Below are 20,460 nucleotides of genomic sequence, written 5' to 3' on the forward strand. Positions count from 1 at the left end.
GGGTACACCTGTGTGTCTGACCGGCAGACGGCTGCAGTTTATGCGATGGGCTGCAGCTTCAGGGGTAACCCCCCAGGAAGAGGGAGTTTGCTGTTTTGCGGCTGTTGTGCGGCTGGGCAGATCTGCCAGGCGCGAAGTGCCCGAGGGGAGAGCCTGCTCTTGTGCTGGGACACGGGTTCTTCTCCTGCCGGAAAGTGCCCCCTCTGCAATGGGCAAACAGCACGGGGCTGTGGAGAGATGAAGGGACGCAGGAGCGTTAAATTCTCGGCCCCAGGAGAAGGTGCAGGGGAGCGGGAGGGGGAAATGTTGGGATCCAAGTATTTAAAATCCCCGCGGGGGCGGCAGAGAAAGGAGGGAAGGGAACAGACCCGGAAAGAGAGATGCAAAGGGGCGTGTTCCAGGCTGCTTTTCTTTTTTTCAGCGATCCTACGAGTGGGGCAGCCCAGCGGCGTCCTGTGCCTTTAAGGGCTCCTCCTCTGAGCAGTGCCACCGGGGTGTGTGTAGGGGGGGAGCCCATCCCCTGCGGCAGCCTTTCCAGTGCTCCCGGGGAGATGGCACAGGCTCAAGAAGCCGCTCACACGCCCTGTATGGAGCCGAAACTCCGAGCGCTGCGGGGAGTTTGCCCTTAAAAGCTGGCGCCCCGCGGAGCGCGCAAGGCGCGGAGACAGGGGCGCACGGAGAGGGGCGCACGGAGCTCCCCCGCTGAGATGGCTCCTTGGCCCCAGGGCAACTCCACCTCCTGGGGGGACGCCGCCACCAACTGCACGGGGGCCGCCAGCCTGAGCCAGCAGTGGGCCGTCGGGGCGGCCCTGAGCCTCACGGTGCTGGTGATCGCGGCCGGCAACCTGCTGGTGATCCTGGCCATCGCCAAGACGCCGCGCCTGCAGACCATGACCAACGTGTTCGTCACCTCGCTGGCCTGCGCCGACCTGATCATGGGCCTGCTGGTGGTGCCGCCGGGGGCCACCATTGTGCTGAGCGGCCACTGGCCCTACGGCACCACGGCGTGCGAGCTGTGGACCTCGCTGGACGTGCTGTGCGTCACGGCCAGCATCGAGACCCTGTGCGCCATCGCCGTGGACCGGTACCTGGCCATCACCTCGCCGCTGCAGTACGAGGCGCTGGTGACCAAGGGCCGGGCGCGGGCCGTGGTGTGCCTGGTCTGGGCCATCTCCGCCTTCGTCTCCTTCCTGCCCATCATGAACCACTGGTGGCGGGACGGGGCGGACGAGGACGCGCTGCGCTGCTACCAGAACCCGCGCTGCTGCGACTTCGTCACCAACATGCCCTACGCCATCCTCTCCTCCATCATCTCCTTCTACGTGCCGCTGCTCGTCATGCTCTTCGTCTACGCGCGGGTCTTCGCCGTGGCCAGCCGGCAGATCCGCCTCATCCAGCGGGACAAGGACCGCTTCCTCCCGGGGGCCCCCGGCGCCAAGGGCCCCCGCCGGAGGAGACCCTCCCGCCTCCTGGCCATGAGGGAGCACAAGGCGCTCAAGACCCTGGGCATCATCATGGGCACCTTCACCCTCTGCTGGCTGCCCTTCTTCGTGGCCAACATCGTCAAGGTCTTCTACAGGTCCCTCATCCCCGGCCAGGTCTTCCTCCTCCTCAACTGGCTGGGCTACGTCAACTCCGCCTTCAACCCCATCATCTACTGCCGCAGCCCCGACTTCAGGAGCGCCTTCAAGAGGCTGCTCTGCTGCCCCCGGAGCGCGGACCGCCGGCTGCACGCCGTCTCCAGGGACCTCCGCCGGTGCCCCTGCGCCTTCGCCTCCCAGGGGGCCGCCCCGGCGGACAGCAAGCCGGTGGCGCAGGGGCAGCAGCCCGGGCAGGCGGGGGAGGAGGACGGGGGGACCAGCAGCAGCAGCAGCAGCAGCAGCCCCTCCAGTTGCAGGACTGAGGAGACCAACCTCTCCTACCGCCAAAGCAATGGGCATGGCAGCGCCCCGCGCCCCCTTAGGGAGGCCCAGCTGCAGGGCACCCAGACCACGCTCTGTCCGCAGCTGGAAGAGTAGGTACCAGAGCCTGCAAGGCGGGGAGGGGTTAGAGCTGGGCCAGGGCGAGCCCCTGGGTTCGCAGGAGGTCAGTGCAAAGTACTGGGGGCTGACACTTGGAGAAGGGCAGAAGGGTGGGGTTCAGCCAGAACTGGCTCCACTCCTGGAAGAGTTGAAGCCAGGGGTAGTCAGTGATTTTTTGTTACGGTCCAAATTTCTTGGTCAAGGTATAGTCAAGGTCGGGACTCCAGAGAAAATAAAAATAAACCCCAATGATAATACGTAAATAAAAAGATTTCGGCCTGTTCAAAAGCATCTGGTGGGTCCAGATTTGGCCTCTTGTCTGCCTGTTGCCTACCCCTGGTGTAAGCAGTCACTCTGGCTGCAAAGCTGGGGTTACAGAGGCTCCCCCCCTTCCCAGACCAGTGCAGTGTCACTGGCTGATTTAAAGCAGGCTAAGATTTCCATTTCACACTGGGGATGCCTTTCCCTAGCTAATCCAAGTGTCTGCTCAGACAATGCAAACTGCAGGCTGTCCAGGAGATTGTTTATCCATCGGTGGGGAAAGGGTGTTTTCCGCCAGCAACAGATGAGCTGGCAGAGATGCCTGGGCCAGCAACTGCTGCAGTTATAGTGACCTGGCTCTTTGGAAAGAGACACCTTGGGGAAACCACAGCTAAGTCCAGTTAGTCACTTCCAAATTTAATTTGGTATGGGAAATCCCTGACATTGGCTAATATCTGGAAGGGAATGAAGGCCAGATTTGTAAAGGTTTTAAAGGCAAATGGTACCTAGTGGGCTTTTCAAAAGTACCTGTCTTTAAAAACTCAGCATTTAATCTATATTTCCCTGCTTCCAGTTTGATTTGCTTAGTCATTGTTTTTCAATCTAATATAATCTAATGTGACCTAATTGTTTTGAGATTTCAAATGCCCCCATCCTATCTTAAAATTAGAGCTTTTGGGAGATTTATCAGGTAAATAAAATGTCAGTGCTAAACAGAAAAATGTGATTTTTTGTGTGTTTTCTAATAAGCTTTACTCAAAGTGAAGTTAGCTGTGTAAACACACAAAAATCAGAATTTTCCTTCATAAAGAACAGAAGAAATTGGAGTTTGGTTACTTTTATACATAAATAACATCCAGTAACATCTTGCAGAGAACAGGAACTTCGATTGTATCTTTGCTCAGTTCTGGAGCTGTCGCTGGAATAAGCTTTTAGTTTCACTCTGGTGTGATGGTTGTTTCTTGCGTGTTTTCCAAAGCACCATGTTTTCTGGGGGTGCACTGCCAACCTAAGCCTGAATCCTGAAGACCTCAGTCAGTCCATAAACATGGAGATCTCCCATTACAGCTGACTGGAGTCAGTAAGGACTATATAGAGTAATCAAAATCTACCTATTTCTACCTACTAACATAACCCCATCACCACAGTATTTAAACTGTATTCACAGGCTAGCTATCCATTTCTGATCAGTGGTCTAAAAAACCACAGGCGCTTTGAAAACATAAGCTCATAGGGATTGCTGACAATTAATAATTACTTCTATTATTTTTTATTATTAATACACTATTTATTTCCAGAACAAACCGCGAAGTCCCGACTGAGTCCTAGAACTGGTTTAAAATGCTTCCATGGGATTTTCTGGGAAACTTTTACTGGGTTTGCAACATTTTGAAATTTCATCAAAATGTTTCAATTGTCAAATGTTTTCAAGCAGCTCTATGGACAGTCAACCTGCTCCCCACACACGCACACAACACTTGTCAATGAATTTTTTAATTAAAAAATAAATAGGGGAGAAGAGGGTTGTTGATCAGCAACAGAACTTTCAATGACGTGTTTTGCCTGACTCAAAATTCAGGAAATGTTGATTCCGCTATTTAGTCCTTAGTGAAGCAGAACTGCAGTCGGAGATCTCCCTGTGTAGGGACTGACTGAAGGCTTCAGGATTCTGTCTTGTCTTGGCACTGCACCACCAGAGAACACAGCGCTTTGGGAAACACCTGAGAAATACAAGGCACCTGCTGGAAGACTTTGCAGTGTGAATCAGACAACTGAAGTACACAGGGCAGCATTTCAAGGGCACGAAGGCATAGAGACACTGTGAGTGAAGAGATGAGTGAAGCCATAATGTAGAGTCCTCCCAGAAGAAGTGGGTTTTAAGGAGGGATTAACCCATTACATACTCCCTGATTAATTTGTCATAGAAGCAGTCAGTTTCATGCATTGTACATGTGAGTAGAGCAGAGAGACTGTAGCTGTGATAGATTTAATAGGTGAGAGGAAGCTGAATGCTTGTTGGTGTGTCTGTTTTGGAGCACAAATCTTCCCAGATGAAGCAGAGTTACTCTGAAGAACACATCGCACCAGACACAATTTCTCAGGGTCTTCAAGACAGGGGTGAAATCTTGGTCCCATTAAAATCAGTGGCTAAACTCCCACTGACTTCAGGATTCCACTCAGGTTCTTTTGCATCTTTAAGCAAATGACACCATGCATCATACTTGTTTGTCTGGCTGTTCCCTTGATGTGGCCATTATAAACATGTGCAAGTAAATAATAGAAATTAGCTGTAAAAGATCTCAGTTATTAATTCATTGTCTTTTTTTTTTTTTTAAAGATTTACCTGCAATGAAGCAAAAGCAGGTCCTTGAGTGTGCTTGAAAGGGAAGGAAAAAGAGAAGAATGTAAGTATAGATTTTTAATCACCTGGAAAATTTTGTGATATTCCAGCTACTAACAGTGTCAAATTTTCCGAAGAGCTCAGAGCCAGATTTCCAGGTGCTCAGCACCTGCACTCAGCATCAGGTTTTCAATAGAGCTCAGTACCAGACATACACCCAATGTGCTGAGCGCCTCTGAAAATCCAGTCACCAATTTAAGCTTTGTGAATGGAATTTTGCATCTTTAAACATGACTTAGACAAGGAAGCCACAGCCCTGAATTTCCTTTTGAAGTTGTTTATCCTAGTGAGGTATCATTCTAATCCACGATCACTGCTTTACACTTTCATGTGGAATTATCACACCATTATCTAATAATGCTTAGTACATAAAGATAAGGTGGGAGGGATAGCTTAATAGTTTGAGCATTGGCTTGCTAAACCCAGGGTTATGAGTTCAATCCTTGAGGGGGCCATTTAGTGATGGGGCAAAAATTGGGGATTGATCCTGCTTTGAGCAGTGGGTTAGACTAGATGATCTCCTGAGGTCCCTTCCAATCCTGATATTCTATGGTAAGAGAGAAAATAAGAAAGGAGGGGAAAAGGCCTAGATCCTCAAAGGTATTTGGCTTCTTAACTTCACTGAAATCTGTGGAAGTTAGGAGCCTTAATACCTTCGAGGCTCTGGGCCAAAATGCTTTGGCACCCATTGGGATGGGAGGCACTGTAGAAGTGTTTGTTTCTGTAAATCAGTTTGGATAAAATGAGCACCGGGGATGAGGGAATGTCTGGAGTTCACAGTTTGGGTTTGGATAATGTCAAAAAATTACGATGCTTCTTTCTCCAAACGGCCTGAGTGTGTAAAATGGGGCTTCAGAACAGAATTCCCCAGGAGAGTGCTGGGACCTCTGCTTGTATTCCTGGCTGGAAACTAGGAAAAAACATCAGATCCAAACATTTCAGAACCTTTGAGGTCATTCAGTCCAAATGTTACACTAATAGTTAAAGGTAGAGAGGGCTACTTATTTGATCATTATTGATTCCCTTAGCTCTCAGGAAAACCACCCCAAACCTTTGCCCCAAAAGTGACCTGGAGGAGAAACTTTTCTGAGACTTGAAAAAATTTTCTTCCCTTTTTTGGTTGATTTGTTTGTGCTGCCCACTGTGTCTCCTGGTGTGTGTCTGGCCTGAGAGCAGAGATAGTGAAATGTCACCAGAATATAGAAAGGTATCTTGGCCCATCTGAAGTTGGGAAATACCAGGAAGCTTTCGGGAAAAACCTGCTCCCATGACATTTCCAGAATAGAAGTGCAGAAACCAAGGTGCCAAGCCATTTGCGGTTTGCCCATCCCATCTTAGCAGCAGCTACAAGCCACCTAGGCTCACTGGAAGTGCAGGTTCCCATTGTGTCAGTACAGCTCTGCATGCTCCTGTCTATGGTATGGATCCTGATCCAATGAAGCACTTAAGCGCATGCTTAACTTTAAGCTTGTGAGTACTCCCAGTGATTGCTATGTTACTCTATGTATTACTAACACACTTGCATTACTATATTGTATATGCTTTTGCTTCCCCATGATGGATTTATTTGAACTTCAATGGGACTTAAGCATGGGCTTAAAGTTAAGCATGTGTTTAAGAGCTTTGTTATGTCAGGGCCTATGATGCTGGCATCTTGAGAGTGACTTTGATTATAGATCATTTCTGTTCAGAATTCATTCACTATTTTCCTTTCTTCCAGGAATGTGTCAAAGCCCTCAACTGGGTTGTTGCTCTTGGCTTGTGTGCCAGCTACTATCCACCTGAAAGAAAAGGAATCAGACATGTAGAGCCATAGTCTTTGAACTTTTGATGTTCACTCAGGTATTTTGAACGCACATACCTTCATTTCCTGCCTGTTTCTCCAGACTTGGACATAGCATAGAGGAAACTGTACCTTAAAGAAAAGTGTTACATAGGGGAGGCAGCTCTTAAAACAATTTTTCCTGTATACACAGCAAATGTGCAGGAAAGAGGAGGCCTTTTGCTGTCATTAGTTGTTTTCAGTAAGAGCCCTTGACAAGTGCTGGAATTATACCAGGGTCCCAGAGGGCTAAGCCTAGATAGCTTACTATGGTTTCAATATCTCTTGTGAGGGCTGGCTAGAGTCAGGTCTAGAAACAGCCCCAGCGCCTCTTGTGATGTGAAGTTGGACCCAGTATAAGAGACCTCCCTCTCCAGGGCTAGGTAGCTGAATTCCAGTACAGCTCAGGACACTGGTTAGATGAAGAACTGACCGACCTAAATGTGAACAGTGTGTGTAATCTCCAAAGATGCTACAAGGGAAGAAGGCCTGAAGATGTTTCCTGTATAGATTGCAAGAGAAACTACTACCTCAGAAGCAGTACTTCAGAATGCAGCTGGAGTTTGACTTTGGTAGCCAGACATGGATTCACATCGAACGTGGCACTGAAAGTGCTGGGGTTTGGATACACTGGGCCTGATTCTCCCCTGTGCTTTGTGCTGTCATTTACAACTATGTACAGTGGATGTAAAATGCTACCAAAGAAGAATACACAGGTGTAAATGACTACACAAGGTGTCAGGCTGGGCAGAACCGGGCCCGGGATGCTGAGGTAATGGACTGTGTGAACGTTTATTTGCCTAGACGCATTAACTTTGTGCATCAAATATGATTGAACCATTGATGGAACTTTTATTTTCCTTTCCTGATGCAAATGTTGCTGAAGATGCATGCATAGAACACAGCTGAATCCACTGCAGGGCCCAGGCGGAAGGGAAGAAAGGCCTGTCACAAACAAGAGACCTTTCCATAGTCTTCTCTCCAATTTCAATCTCCGAATCTCTGCCAGTCTGGGCAGAGTCAGAGCTGGAGCTGGGGAAACACATAGGGTCTGTCTACACAGCAATTACAAACCCATTGCTGACCCAGGCCAGCTGACCCAGCTCATGGGGCTTGGGCTAAGGGCTGTTTAATTGCTGTGTAGAAGATCAGGCTCAGACCAGAGCCCAGGCTCTAGGACCCTGCAAGGTGGGAGGGTCCCCGAGCTCAGGCTGCAGCCTGAGCCCGAACGTCTACACCACAATTAAACAGCCCCTTAACCCAAGTCAGCTGGCACAGGCCAGCCAGGAGTTTTTAATTGCAGTGTAGACAGACCTTTTAAAGGCCTCAGTGCTACAGAGTGAGGCTGCAGTAATGCAAACAAGAGAAAACTAGAGGAGGGGATGCGGGAAGTCATTGAATATTTAACCCCAGCTCCTCAAAGGTATTTAGGAGCCTAACTCCCATTAATTTCAATGGGAGTTGGGCACCTAAATATATGATCTGTCCCTTAGCGTCAGGAGAAAATAAGTTCTGAATGGATGGGGATGCTGTGAGCACAGGAAGGATGTGGACAAAAATGCGAATTCAAGTATTTTAAACCATATTCTTATGTCACAAAGGAAACCGATTAGTAAATCAGATCGACTGTAGATGGTTAAAAAACACCAACACTTTGCTACAACCAGCGCTGGAGGGGAAAGCAGCGTGGTGTTAGCGTCAGGTTCGAAATGCCCAAACTTCCCAGAATGTCATGTGTGAATCTTGCAAGGGAGGTCTAGCCCTTCGCCTGCCAAAGGGGATACATAGAATTCCCTGGAGGTCTTTTTAGATGAACCCTTACAAGACAAGATTCTCTTTGCTCTGCCTGGGCATAAAACTTCCCTTGGCACTTTTTGTGAGAGTCAGAGGTTGGCCAGACTCCCCCACCTCCTCCACCTGTGCAGTGTGATATGAACCTGTTGGCTATAGCCCTCCACCCCAGAGGCAGCTGCACTTGAGCTGTGTTGTGTGTATACAGTTAGCAAAACATTTTAGGATTCTCCAGAATGAAAGGTATTATTCTTGCTAGTACACACTCAGCAATGGAGATAAACTTGGACAGGGAACAACAGTCCAGCTAATCTCTGGACCCCTGAAACAACCCCACAATAAAGTGGTAACTACATTATGTTCTGTGCACCTGGGGCTGGACCCGGTCAGGCATGGAGCACCTGGGAGAGAGCACCTTGTAGGATTGGGCCAATAGGGCTCCACATATTACTCTTGGTTTCTGAGATGGGTCCTGCAATCTCTAAGGCTCAGATCCCCAAAGGGATTTAATCACCTAACTTCTACTGAAACCAATGGGAGTTAGGAGCCTAAATACCTTTGTGGAGCTGGGCCTAAGGGCCTTTCTTTAGAGGCTTTGAGCGCCCACAACTCCCAGCCAGTTGAGTGGGAACTGCAGATACTCAGCACCTTTGAAAATCAGAGCACCGGGGCCTATTCCAGCTCCCATGGAGGCCAACAGGTGCAGGCCCTGAGGCAGAAAAGCTGCACCCTAGCTCTATCTTCAGGCCCAAGCCCCAGACTGTGACGGCAGGTCTCTGTGAATAGCTGTACATATGCCAGCTGTGCCCCTGGATGTAAATCCAGTAGAACCTCAGAGTTATGAACTGACTGGCCAACCACACACCCCGTTTGGAACTGATAGGACACAATCAGGGAGCAGCAGAGACAAAAAAAGCAAATACAGTACAGTACAGTGCTGTGTTAAATGTAAACTAAATGTTAAATGTAAAGCAGCATTTTACTTCTGCATAGTAAAGTTTCAAAGCTGCGTGAAATCAATGTTCAGTTGTAAACTTTTGAAAGAACAACCATAACCTCCATTCCCGAGGTGTTCGTGACTCTGAGGTTCTACTGTACGTGCCAAAATCACGGCGCTGAAAGGTCTGTAGTTCCTTGAAGCAGTAGCAGGGTATGCATTTGAGGTCTGAGTCTCACTCTGGCCATGGTACAACACTGTAATCACGGAAAGGAGCCGGAGAGTGGCTAATTTATTCTCACTTGAAGGCTCCTTTACGCTGCTGGAGTGGTGAAAAGTGGTCTTAGCGTAAATGAGAATCAAACCCTTGGAGTCCAGGCTGCATGAGAGCTACATAGACACTGTACACGTTATCCAGTGTAAATAGCATTATGTACAAATGTGCCCTTGTAGTTATGGTGGTGTGCATATACCCTGCTAGCTTGTTATATCTGTCTCCGGGATGTTTTTTGTTGTAAATATGATGGTGATTGTCATTTTCCCCCCATGTGAAATAAGCCTTCAAAAGTTCCCAACAGTCACTTGTAAATAAATATATATACACACCTAAAACCCTGTGAGTATTGAGGTGTTTCTTTTGTACAGAAAGAACCGTCTGCGGTTCTTCTCAGAGCTGGCTTTGGAGCGGTCTACGCTTTGGGAACAATGTGGCTCCAATGGTTAGATTCCACTGAAGTAGCCCTATTTCTGTCTCCTAGGGTGGCTTCGCTGATACCAGATATGGGATTCAACAGGTAAGCAGAGAGATGGTGAGTACAGCGGTCCAGTGCAAGAGGACACAAGTGCCAGCCCTGGAAAAGGGAGATTTTCCAAGGCACAAAGGGCGGTTCAACACCCAATTCTCAGGGCTGGTTTACACTGGGAATTGACAGTGGCATAACCACATCGTTCTGAGGTGAGAATTCGTCCGTTGACCTAGCTACCACCTCTTGGGGAGGTGGAGTACCTACGCCAAGGGGAGAACCCTCCGGTAGGTAGTGTCTACACTGAAGCGTGACAGCGGTGCTGCTGTAGCATTTCAAGAGTAGACAAGCTTTCGGTGGGAACTGGGCACCTAACTCATTTATACCTTTGAAACCAGCTCCCCATTTTGCAGTAAAGGAGGGGCTTTCTCCAGGAACTCAGTGTTATTCAATGGAATTCACCCTTCAGGGCAGGCAGCCCCTTTTGGCCCAGAGAAATTTCCCTGAGCAGTGGTTGCAACCCCAGGAGGCTCCGTAGTAAAGCAGTCTAGAGAGTTCCATGCTTTGCACTAGAGTGCAGCATGCTTGGGCTCATGTGAAATCAACAGAGCTGTGTGCATGGATGTACTTCCAGGCCAGAGACCACCGTTTCCCATCAGGCTTTAAGATTTTGACAAGTGCTTAAACGTGTGCTGGAGACCCCAGATTAATACTTACTTTGCCTTCGTTAGCCAGGGTTGGTAGCGCAAACCCATAGAGCGTGTGTGATCAGCACAACTTTAACAAACTGCCGGGCCAGGCCTGACGCTCTGGGTTTGACATCAGAGTTTTCCTTCTCCTGGGCCCTCAGATCAGCCCAGGAACAATAAACACTTCCGATAGCTAGGAGAGAACAGGCCGTTATAACGATTTCCACAGCAACTGGAAGCGATGCCACAAGCAAAAGATTATTTGAGACGTTAGGTGGGGGGAAAGCCTGAGGAGCAGATGTTGAACAGGCAAAAGAAACCTTGGCCAATGTGCATGGAAGTGGGGTAATAAGCTCGCTCCCACTGCTGGGGCCAAGATGAAAGGAGACCCTTAAAAACAAAACTCGCCAAAAATCCTACAGCCTCCAACAACCAAAGCATGGAGAATTTGGAGTTACTGTGGGATTTGCTGTGGGAGAAGCCTGCCCTGAAAAGCAATGAGCTTGTTAGCAGTAAAAATCCTCTTGCCATACAAATGTTCATAGCAATGAATAAAAAAGGGGAGAGAAATCCAAAGCAGAGGTGGGTACGGGCCAGTTCAGCAGGGAGGTTCTTTAGCATGCTGCTTCTAGCAAGCCTTCTGAAGGTATTAGCTGGACAATGCTGGTCATTCATGACGTTGTTGGCAGCTTCCATGGGGCTGTATTTCGCCTGGTCTCCACGTCCACCAAGGGTAGGTCAAGTAGCAATCGGCGTAATCTGCAGCAAAGGAGATTCAGGTTAGAGTTTAGGAAAAACTTGCTAACTCCAAAGACAATGAAGTGCTGGAATCAGTTACTGAGGGAGGTTGTGGAATCCCCATCACTGGAGGTTTTTAAGAACAGGTGAGACAGACACCTGTCAGGGATGGGCTAGGTATACTTGGTCCTGCCTCCATGCAGGAGGATGGACCAGGTAATCTCTTGAGGTCCCAGCCCTTCATCTTTATGCTTCTATAGTTAGTGCAGGCAGCTCAAAAAGCAACATCTCCCCTTTTAAGAAAGCAATGCGGAGATTCCCAGCACCACCTACTGGCACAAGGGAAGAACACCACCACACCAAACGTGGGAGTTTTACTAGAGAACCAGCTGGACTGATCTGTGAATTTTAATGTGGATAATGAGCGGTGTTTGTTTTTAGCTGTCATTGTTTGTTTCTTGGCATATTTTATTTTTAATATTTTGCAAGTGTGAAATTGGCAAACAACAAATACAAAGAATCGGAACAACAGGTTCAATTTTATTTTTAGTTTTAAGTTCAAACATTCAAATTCACCTGCTTTTCCCCCTTCAGTCAATTCAGTGCTTCTGCAGAGTTCCTGGGGTGTTATTCAGAATCACCTTTACTGACTCATTTAGAAACAGCTGCTAATAATTCATCCCATGAACTTCAGAATGTAAGAAACCTCACCACCTCTCTAGGGGCCTAATCCTCAGCTGGTGTCACTCCACTGAAACCAATGGAGTGATGCTGATTGACACCAGCTGAGGATCTGAACCTACCACAACTGCAATCATAAAACTTCTTAGCAAGCCCCCAAGGATCAAACCAATGCCTCTGAGTTTCTGACCTCAGTATGGGGAGACTGAGAAAGCTCTTTAGAGACATGGGTGAACTCAATCACCCTGCAATGTGTGTCAGTTCTGTTTATTATTTATTATAACAGAGACATTCTAGATGTTTTAGAAGCTACTGCTCTTGGGACCTGATCCCAAGCCCAAGGAAGTCAGTGGAAAGATTACCATTGACTTCAGTGGGTTTTGTGTCAGGCCCCTGTGTCATTGCAAACATTTATGCATATGCTTAACTTTGTGTACTCTGAGCAGTTCCATTGACTTCAGTGAGTTTACGGGGGCAGCAGGGCTCGGGCAGGGGGCAGGCAAGATTCAGGCAAGCAACAACGCCAGATGTGGTGAGAGGTGCAGGCCCTAAGGCCCTCCCTGCTGCACTAGAGCAAGGAATGCTGGCGAGCGATGTATGATTAATTTCACCCACAGACAGGTGTGCTCACAGAGCGTGTGTCTTTCATCTGTATTTCCTGTCGCTCTTCTACTTAGCTAGCTCCCCATCTCATCCACCCTTCATTTGTAATTGGCCCAGGACAGCCCAGTTCTTTTCCCCCCTTAGCTTAGGAGGGAGCTAATCTTGATTGTGAGCATATTCATGGAGCAAGCTTTTTACAAACTTAGGGTTCAGAGAATGCTTTCCATCCTAATTCTGACTTAATGTCAGGGGATGAAATCCATGTGGTTATCTGTGTCTGATATTCTCAAATTGTCCTAGATTGTCTCTCCCTTTGGTAGTTGAACTCCCAGCACCTGACCTGGGCTCTCCCCCCACCCCCCGGGTCAGTTAGAGTAATGTAGATTCAGTAGCTATGGCTAGCTCCATGCTGGGAGGGTGTAAAGTCCAGTGTAAGTGCTGAGCTGTATTCTAGAGGCTTCAGAAATGCTGGTAGGTTCTGGGCAGTTCAAATGAGTCCATGTTGAGAGAGTGAACCCAACCTCTTCTGTTAAATCTGTTGTCTTTAGTTCCCCTGAAGATCTCAATTACCAGTCTGGCCTGCGAAAGGGAGGAGTTGTTCTCTTCAGTGTCCTGACTTTTCAGATCTCCCTGCTTAATTCAGGTTTGTAAAATCATCATGAAAACTTTACTAGCCCAGGAAGAGCAAACTACTTGTTCCACCTGACCAAGGTGATTGGAGTGGGGAGAGGGAGGGATTTTATTATTCGAAATATATAAAATGGCAAGAATAGTGTCTCAAGCTGAGTCTTTATTACAGCAGATGCATGAGCAAACTACTCTTTAAAAACCCTCTAATATGGAAAAAATATCTCTGTAATGCTCCTCACTGGCTCGGTGACTTCAGTGCAATACAGGAAACTCGAAGAGTTTCAGTTGCTTATTTTTCTTCCTGCTCCCGCTCTTGGTTTGGTAACAAAAAGATGCATTTTGCCCCCTCTGCCATGTTCATTCCTGTAGGTGCTGTTTGGTGCCCAGGTGGAGTCCATTCTAGAGCAGAATGAGTTCATCTCTCCTGCTCTTGAGTCCGCGTTCTGAAGAAGAGAAACCCGTTGCTGTCTTGTGGGGTAAGGGTACAACTGCGGAGGGGTGACCAAGATGACGTGTTCCCTGGGTTCACAGAGCTGTTTGTGTGGCTGGTATCTGCCAGCAAAACGGGGGAGGAGTTGATGGGCAGCAGGTGGGGTCCCTTGTGAAGGGTTGCAGAAATACTGCCACAGGATGATCTAATAAAAGGGGTGGGTGTGAATTTTCCCCACCCTAAGGGCAGTGGATAATTTCCATCCAATGGCGTAGACTGCATTTCCCCCTTACCTCTTCCAAGTGGGGCCTGGGCCCTACCATGCTGCATTGTGATCAGAGCAGGACGTGCCTTCCCTGCTAGCCTCTGAGCAAACTACCCATCTGTGCTGAAGGAGAGCACCAGCCCCTATGATTAGGCGTGAGCATTGCATATGCAGTCAGGCTACAAATATAAGTTTCCCCCACCCCCGCATTTCCTTTCTTCAAGTCTCCAAGCAGTACGCAATATTGGCTTGGTGGCTCTTGTTGACTTACTGCCTAAGTACGTGCTTAGCTGCTCCTTGAACTCTACTGGCCTCCTGAGGATTCAGTTTTAGCCCTGCCTTTAGCTGCTGTACAGTGCTTCTGGCATTTGGAGCACTTAGCTTCCCAGGATCAGTGCTGCTAATTTCATTCCAGCTTCTTAAATCCAGCCTTAAATCCTACTTGTTTTCTTTGGCTTGGGCTGAATGAAATGACGAAAAGCAAAGCACTGGATACATGGTGTCCTCATTAAGCTCTTGACTGGCGTATCTATGTATGAAGGTCCGTTAGGATTGCAACTGCTAGGGAGGGGAATACAAAGAGCTATTGAATATTTCCAGTACTCCAGCTTGTATTTTGCAAGTTGGGGTATTGGGAACACAGCCCATAAGGAGTCAATAACCTTTCAGAGCAGAGTTAGAGGCAAACCTCACTCCACACAACAAACCGTATTATGATAGGCTCCAGTCCAGCCAAACCACTGGGCTGGATGCAGAGATTCCTGGGTGGATTTCTCTGGTCTGTGTTCTGTGGGAGGTCAGACTAGATGATCACAATTGTTCCTTCCGGCCTTAAAGTTTCTGCCCATGGGAAATGCCTGTCTATGTCTCTGACCTGTGGCATGTGTGTGTTCTGGGACTAGAGGGATTTCTTTGCTCTAGAATTTCCATTAGCAGCTGCAGTTTTTCTTCTTGCATCTTGCAGGGTTTGTTTGGGGGGCAGTGATGCCCCCACAAATCCAGCTGTGTTTTTCCCCATAGGCTGTGAGCTGAACACCAGCACCAGGAGGTGTGTGGTGATGGAAGAAGATGACTTCTTGGAACACCTGGTCTTACTGAAAACTGTAAGCCACGTAACTTGTCGGGGATCCCCTCTGACATTGGTTGAAATTCTCACCTTGGGTTACACTGGTGCCACTCTCCCATGCAGACAAGGCTTGAGGGTCAGTCTGAGAGGAGCAGTGCTGGGTGGGGAGCTCTGCTGATCTCTCAAGCATTCATGGCCTTGACCCCAAGCCCAGCAAAGGTGCCATGCTCTGAACACAGACCATGTTTTCCTTTCCTGGGTCTCTTCAGGTCAGGGTGAAAGCACCCTGGGGAGGGAGCAATCCTGGGGGAGACTTGCTCCCCCTGCCCAGGCAGAAGAGAGGGTTTCAGCCCCCAGGACTTTAATCAGCACCAAAATCCCAAGCAAACATTTAAATAACACCTTTAAACGCTGCCTGGGTGTGGCCTGTGCTGTGGCATGTTGGAGGGGAACTGGCTCAGTGAATGTGGGGATTGGTGCAGCTTTTGCCAGCTGGCAATGGGGGATGGCACTGACGCCGCTCAGGGCACACTGAACGGGCAGGGAGGCAGGCTGGCTGGCTGCATGGGGATTAGTCCACAGCAAACCCAGCTTCATGAGGATCCGTTTCATTCCGCTGCTGCAGATCTGTCTCAGTGCAGAGGCCGAGGATGAACCGCACGTGGTGGCAGTAGCTTCAAAAAACACCTACGGTGGCAACAGGCCAGTGCCCATCGCTTCACTGAGGCTCTCTGTCCTACCCATGGTAACTCCTGGGGAAACCTGCTGCATGAAGCCAAGAGATTGACACGGCAACCCCCAGAACAATCTCTGCCCAGCAAGCAACTAATCTGGGGGAATTACAGTGTATGCACATGCCCTCTCGGATGAACGAGCGGATTGTTTCTCTCTCCTTTGCCTGGCATAGTATTCCACTGTACACATTATGGTCCGTTCAACCTCAGACAAAATGTTAACACCCCAGCTATAGTGACTGAGAGCCAGTGGGGCATGGTGGTTAGCACTCAGGCTAGGAACCAGGTGCATCTCAGCTCTAATGGTGATTCTCTGTAGCCCTGGTCAAGTCACTTAGTCCACATTTGGGACAGAGCATCCTATGGGAGCTGCCACCTCTGAAAGTCCAGCTCTGAGCAAGCTTTCCCCATGTACAACACACAGAAGTTACTTGTCCCACAAAGTTGCTGTGCAGGTTAATTTGTGAATGCTCCTCTCCCATTGTGCAGACCAACATGCATGGCAGAGATGATCTATTATTGTTATGCAGGAGGTCAGACTAGAGGATCACAAATAGTCTCTTCTGGCCTTAGGATCTAAAACTGACCAGAGAGTAGAAAGACAGAAGTCCAGAGACAAATCAAAGCTTAAAATTAAAAAGTGCATCCCTGTAAATAGGACACAATCCGATCTTGACTAGAAACATCTGTTTTTGTTTTACTCAAGGACTCATTGATAGCGCTCGTCCTGATTTAACAAAGGACTGGGCTAACTTTCAAAAAGAGCAACTGTGCTCTTCTTCAGGGCTACCTCCCATCCCCTGGCCTGCTTCACTTTTCTGGTCAGCCACTGAAATTGGATGTATTGTCTTTGGCTGGCTGGGTTGTATTTGTAAATTGCTAGAGATCTTCCCAGCTCATGATGGGAGTAAGGAGCTATATACATTTTGCTGTCTAACGAGACCCATGTATGAAGCAGATGCTTGGAACTAAGCATGGAGTTCAGTGAAAGGTAATACTGTCTTTGGAATTAAAACATCTCTGTGCGATAAGTTACTTGATTGTTTAGGAACTGCTCTGAATACACACCTGCTGCAAGCTGCCACCCATGGACCGGAGTCCTTATGCTAACGATTAGCTGAGACATGCACTGGAATTCAGAGAACAACTTCTAGTGCAGCTCCCCCTGCCAGGAGAAAAAGCAGGCCTGAAATCCCACGTCTTCCTGCTCTGCTCCCCATATCCGCCAGTGGCGAGTCAAATAAGTGTAACTTATCTGTCTTCTTATGAAGACCAAATTTAACACATCTACTAACTCAGCCAGGAAAACAAACTCTGAGCCTGATCCAGTCACCTGGCCATATCTGCAGGATGCTGAAAGCATAGTCTCTGTGCTGTGCAGTTTCAGTGACTTGGCTGTGGCATCAGTGCATCAGCCGCATGCCATCCACACCTACTGTACTGTGTGTGTGTGGGGGGGGGGGGGGTCTGCCTCCAAACTTTGCCCTCGGTTACACCTGTGGAACCCCACTGATGTCAGTGCAGTTGTGGGTGTAACTGAGGGCACAGCTTGGCTTGAGCATCAGCAGGTTCTTCTTAAAGAATATGTAGTGACCGGGGGGTCCATGTAAAGTCCATCTGCTCTGGAATGCCCCCACCAGCTGGCTTTGCTTCAAGTTCACTGAGTCGCTCCCTAGCCAGATTTTCTTCTCAATATTTCAGTGATTCTGGATTTTTTTTAATTGTTTTGTTTCAGATCAGTCTTGATGGCTTTGAATTTATCCCTCCTGTTGCCTTTGAATTAAAGTCTGGAACTGGGCCGGTTTATCTCAATGGACAACATCTGATCTGTGAGTAAAACTTGTCCTCCAAGTGCCAGCACTGTTTAAATGGAGGGAGTGTTTGTTTGGGGGGTCAAATCACAGCACTGGGAGCCAGGCCTCCTGGAATCTATTCTCACCTCTGACACTGACTTATCTGTGGTCTTGGGCAAGTCACTGTGTCTCCCTGAGCTTCGTAATCTGCGACACAGAGAGAAGAATGGCCTAGCAGAGGTGTTGAGACTTGATCTGTTCATCTTTATGAAGTGCTCTAGAGGTATTATAAAAGAGAAATGATCCATAAAAGTCTGCAGCTCTCCCCACTCCTCTGCTGCTATCCTCTTTCACTGGCTGTAGCTTTCCCTTTTCCTCTTCCTCCGCTGTCCATCTTCCTGGCACAGAAGTCTCCGTGTAGTTCCCTACAGGGGTGTGTGTGTGTGTGTGTGTGTGTGTGTGTGTTTACACAATGTATTCCTTGAGCTGCAAATTTGCAACCAAACCTAAGGTCTCCTTGTGTGCAAAATAGGGGATCCTCTACAATCACCTGCTTTTTGTGAATGACCTGAAGTAATTTGGCACAGCACCCTAAAGAAACAACGGACTTTGGTGGTGGTGGTTTTTGTTGCCTGTAACCTTGCAATTATCCCTTCTTTCCAGTGGAAGATGATGCCAAATACGAAGCCAGAGGAGGATGGCTAGCAGAGGAGTCGTTATCTTTGGCTGTAGTGGAAGAAGATACAGTAACTAAATTTAATTCTAGCTGACTTCAGTATGGTTTGTTTTGTATTTGGTGTAAATAAGAGGAAAAAATTAACAATCTCCCAGCTTTTCAAAGTAGTTTTAACCTCTTTCCAAGAACTTGCTTTTTGTTCTCATTCCAATCTGAGATACTCTGATCAACACTTTTTCTTTCTTTTTTTTCATGCGACACTAAGGAGAAGCTGTAAATATCTTTGATTCCATGGACAGGTAATGAAAATGACACACCTCTGCTCCAGCAACAGCTTCTAATGTTGGGCAACAACATTGCTTTTAGATGGCTAACCTCTTTGGTCTCTTTCCTGTTAGGTCTCTGAAATGTTTGCTCCAGGTACAATGGTCCAGTCAAGCCCCTCTCCAGTGTGTTTAATGCCTTTCTACTATGGCAGCAATAGATCCATGGGTCAGGATGTGCCAGTGATTCGTGGAAATCTAGGACTGGGGAAGGGCCAACTAGGTTCCATCTAATACAGGATTATTCCTACAACACAGCTTCTCGTGCTGCGTCCAGTCCACTTCTTAACTATCCCAAATGACTGGGCTTCCAGCACTGGGCTTAGGAGGCATCTCGTTGTGGGGGGAACACTCTGTATTTCCCTTTAGTTTCATTTCCTTGCCTCCCAGTTGTGCCCCTTCCTATGCCTTCGTACGCTCTAAACAGTGGGCCGCTGCTAGTCCCGCCACTGGAGCGGCTCACCGGTTTGGAACGCTCCAGCTACTTCGTCCTACCAGCTGCAGGCTTCCTTTGGGTGCTGGCTGGAATGTTAGACTTTTCCAAAGCTCCTGTTTATTCCTCAAAATAAGTGGCTGTCTTTCCAAAAGGACGCGGCAAAGCCGGCGTGTGTTGAGTGCTGAGCTCCTTCTGAAAATCTGGCCCTTCAATCAGGGCAGGTTCCAGGAGGAGGTGTGACAGGGTTAGGGAGGGTTAAAGAGCCTGGCATGACAGGAGGAACTCCTGCATTGGTCTGGGCAGGCATCTAATCCAATGGTCCTCTTCTGGCTCTCCCATTTTGGAGGGTGTGCAGCTGGAGGCATCATTGTCCTTCGCCTGCCTTGCTTCTGAGCTGGCTCGTGTGCCGTGGCCCTGCTGCAGAGTGAGTTCTGCCTTAATGCTCTGCTTTCCTCCCAGGACAGGTCTGCTGAAGCTGTCCAGCCCCCTCCTGCAGTGTGTGTGGATTGTACCAGCAGGACTCTGCCCCTGGAAAACTTCAGACTCTAAGCCAGGCTGTACCGCCCTGGGATGGTTTATCTCTGCTGCGGTAAAACTGCTGCATCTCCTCGCCTCCAGTGGCCTCTTCTTTTACTTATTAAACTTCCTTTGTTCCCTAAATGGCTCTGTTCTGGAACGTGTCCAGCTGTGCTACCGCCCAGCAACCTTTGCCTAGACCTTCCTTAATCAGCAGCGAGGAGACTGCCCCCTTCCACGACCCAGTGAGGAGGATGTGGGGACTGCGAGGAGGATGCGGGCACTAGGTGCAGTGGGGGTGGGGTAGAATCCTCCCTAAACTGCAAGAATTTCATATTGCATCTCCGCTAGGGTAGCAGGGGAAGCTGGGTCTAGCATTGTGACTTAAATGCAATGTCAATACTTCAGCTGCCTAATGCCTCTCCTCCGAACTTGTGCTTTCTTTAATGTCTACTTCCCCGTTCAGAATAGTCCCGAGGCCAGTGCGTCGTTGCTCACTTGAAAGGTGACAGAGCCTGTTCAAATCCCTTCTCCCCCACAGGAGAAGAGGGGACTTGAACTGGGGGGTCTCCCATTGCATGGGGAAGTGCCCTATTCACCATTCTAACAGTTATAGAGAGCCGTGCCTCCTCCCTCCCCTGGCTGTTTTGTGTGAACTTGTCTGAGGGCCCCAATGCGGTAGGTGGTCTCTGAGCTTGCCTGCTGGATTGGGCCCCTGCATGCCACATAGGCAGACGAACTCCCATCTTTCCTGGCTTGTGACTTGGGCTGGGGCTGGGGTGGGAGGCAGGAGTCTGGCGCCTAGCAGGCTGCAGCAGCGTGCATGCCCCAAGGAAAAAACATAGGTGCTGAGTGAGCTGAGGCAGCAGCCGAGCAGATCAGTGGATCACAGAGGTACCTAACG

General features: G+C 48.6%; 2 protein-coding genes across 2 annotated transcripts; both read left to right on the top strand.

Moving 5' to 3' along the window:
* Positions 1-604: 604 nt before the first annotated feature.
* On the top strand, positions 605-10,059 carry ADRB3 (adrenoceptor beta 3). Its single transcript, XM_074940048.1, has 4 exons — positions 605-2,014; positions 4,621-4,687; positions 6,404-6,525; positions 9,992-10,059. The coding sequence occupies exons 1-2, from the start codon at positions 708-710 to the stop codon at positions 4,652-4,654; spliced, it is 1,341 nt and encodes a 446-aa protein (XP_074796149.1). The 5' UTR covers positions 605-707; the 3' UTR covers positions 4,655-4,687; positions 6,404-6,525; positions 9,992-10,059.
* A 3,039-nt stretch (positions 10,060-13,098) lies between these two features.
* LOC141978052 (nucleoplasmin-like) lies at positions 13,099-19,513 on the top strand. The gene is made up of 8 exons (XM_074939897.1): positions 13,099-13,330; positions 13,687-13,793; positions 15,033-15,115; positions 15,704-15,823; positions 17,548-17,641; positions 18,269-18,351; positions 18,680-18,701; positions 19,500-19,513. The coding sequence occupies exons 2-8, from the start codon at positions 13,727-13,729 to the stop codon at positions 19,511-19,513; spliced, it is 483 nt and encodes a 160-aa protein (XP_074795998.1). The 5' UTR covers positions 13,099-13,330; positions 13,687-13,726.
* Positions 19,514-20,460: the final 947 nt, after the last annotated feature.

Source organism: Natator depressus, chromosome 26 (assembly GCF_965152275.1).
Source record: "Natator depressus isolate rNatDep1 chromosome 26, rNatDep2.hap1, whole genome shotgun sequence".
Lineage (NCBI taxonomy): Eukaryota > Metazoa > Chordata > Testudines > Cheloniidae > Natator > Natator depressus.

Excerpts from the sequence above, each read along its gene's own strand:
- ADRB3 (XM_074940048.1), top strand. The coding sequence starts at position 708 with ATGGCTCCTTGGCCCCAGGGCAACTCCACCTCCTGGGGGGACGCCGCC. Across the intron at positions 2,015-4,620 it reads CTCTGTCCGCAGCTGGAAGA|ATTTACCTGCAATGAAGCAA; the intron begins GTAGGTACCAGA and ends TTTTTTTTAAAG.
- LOC141978052 (XM_074939897.1), top strand. The coding sequence starts at position 13,727 with ATGAGTTCATCTCTCCTGCTCTTGAGTCCGCGTTCTGAAGAAGAGAAA. Across the intron at positions 15,116-15,703 it reads ACCTGGTCTTACTGAAAACT|ATCTGTCTCAGTGCAGAGGC; the intron begins GTAAGCCACGTA and ends CCGCTGCTGCAG. Across the intron at positions 17,642-18,268 it reads CAATGGACAACATCTGATCT|TGGAAGATGATGCCAAATAC; the intron begins GTGAGTAAAACT and ends CCTTCTTTCCAG.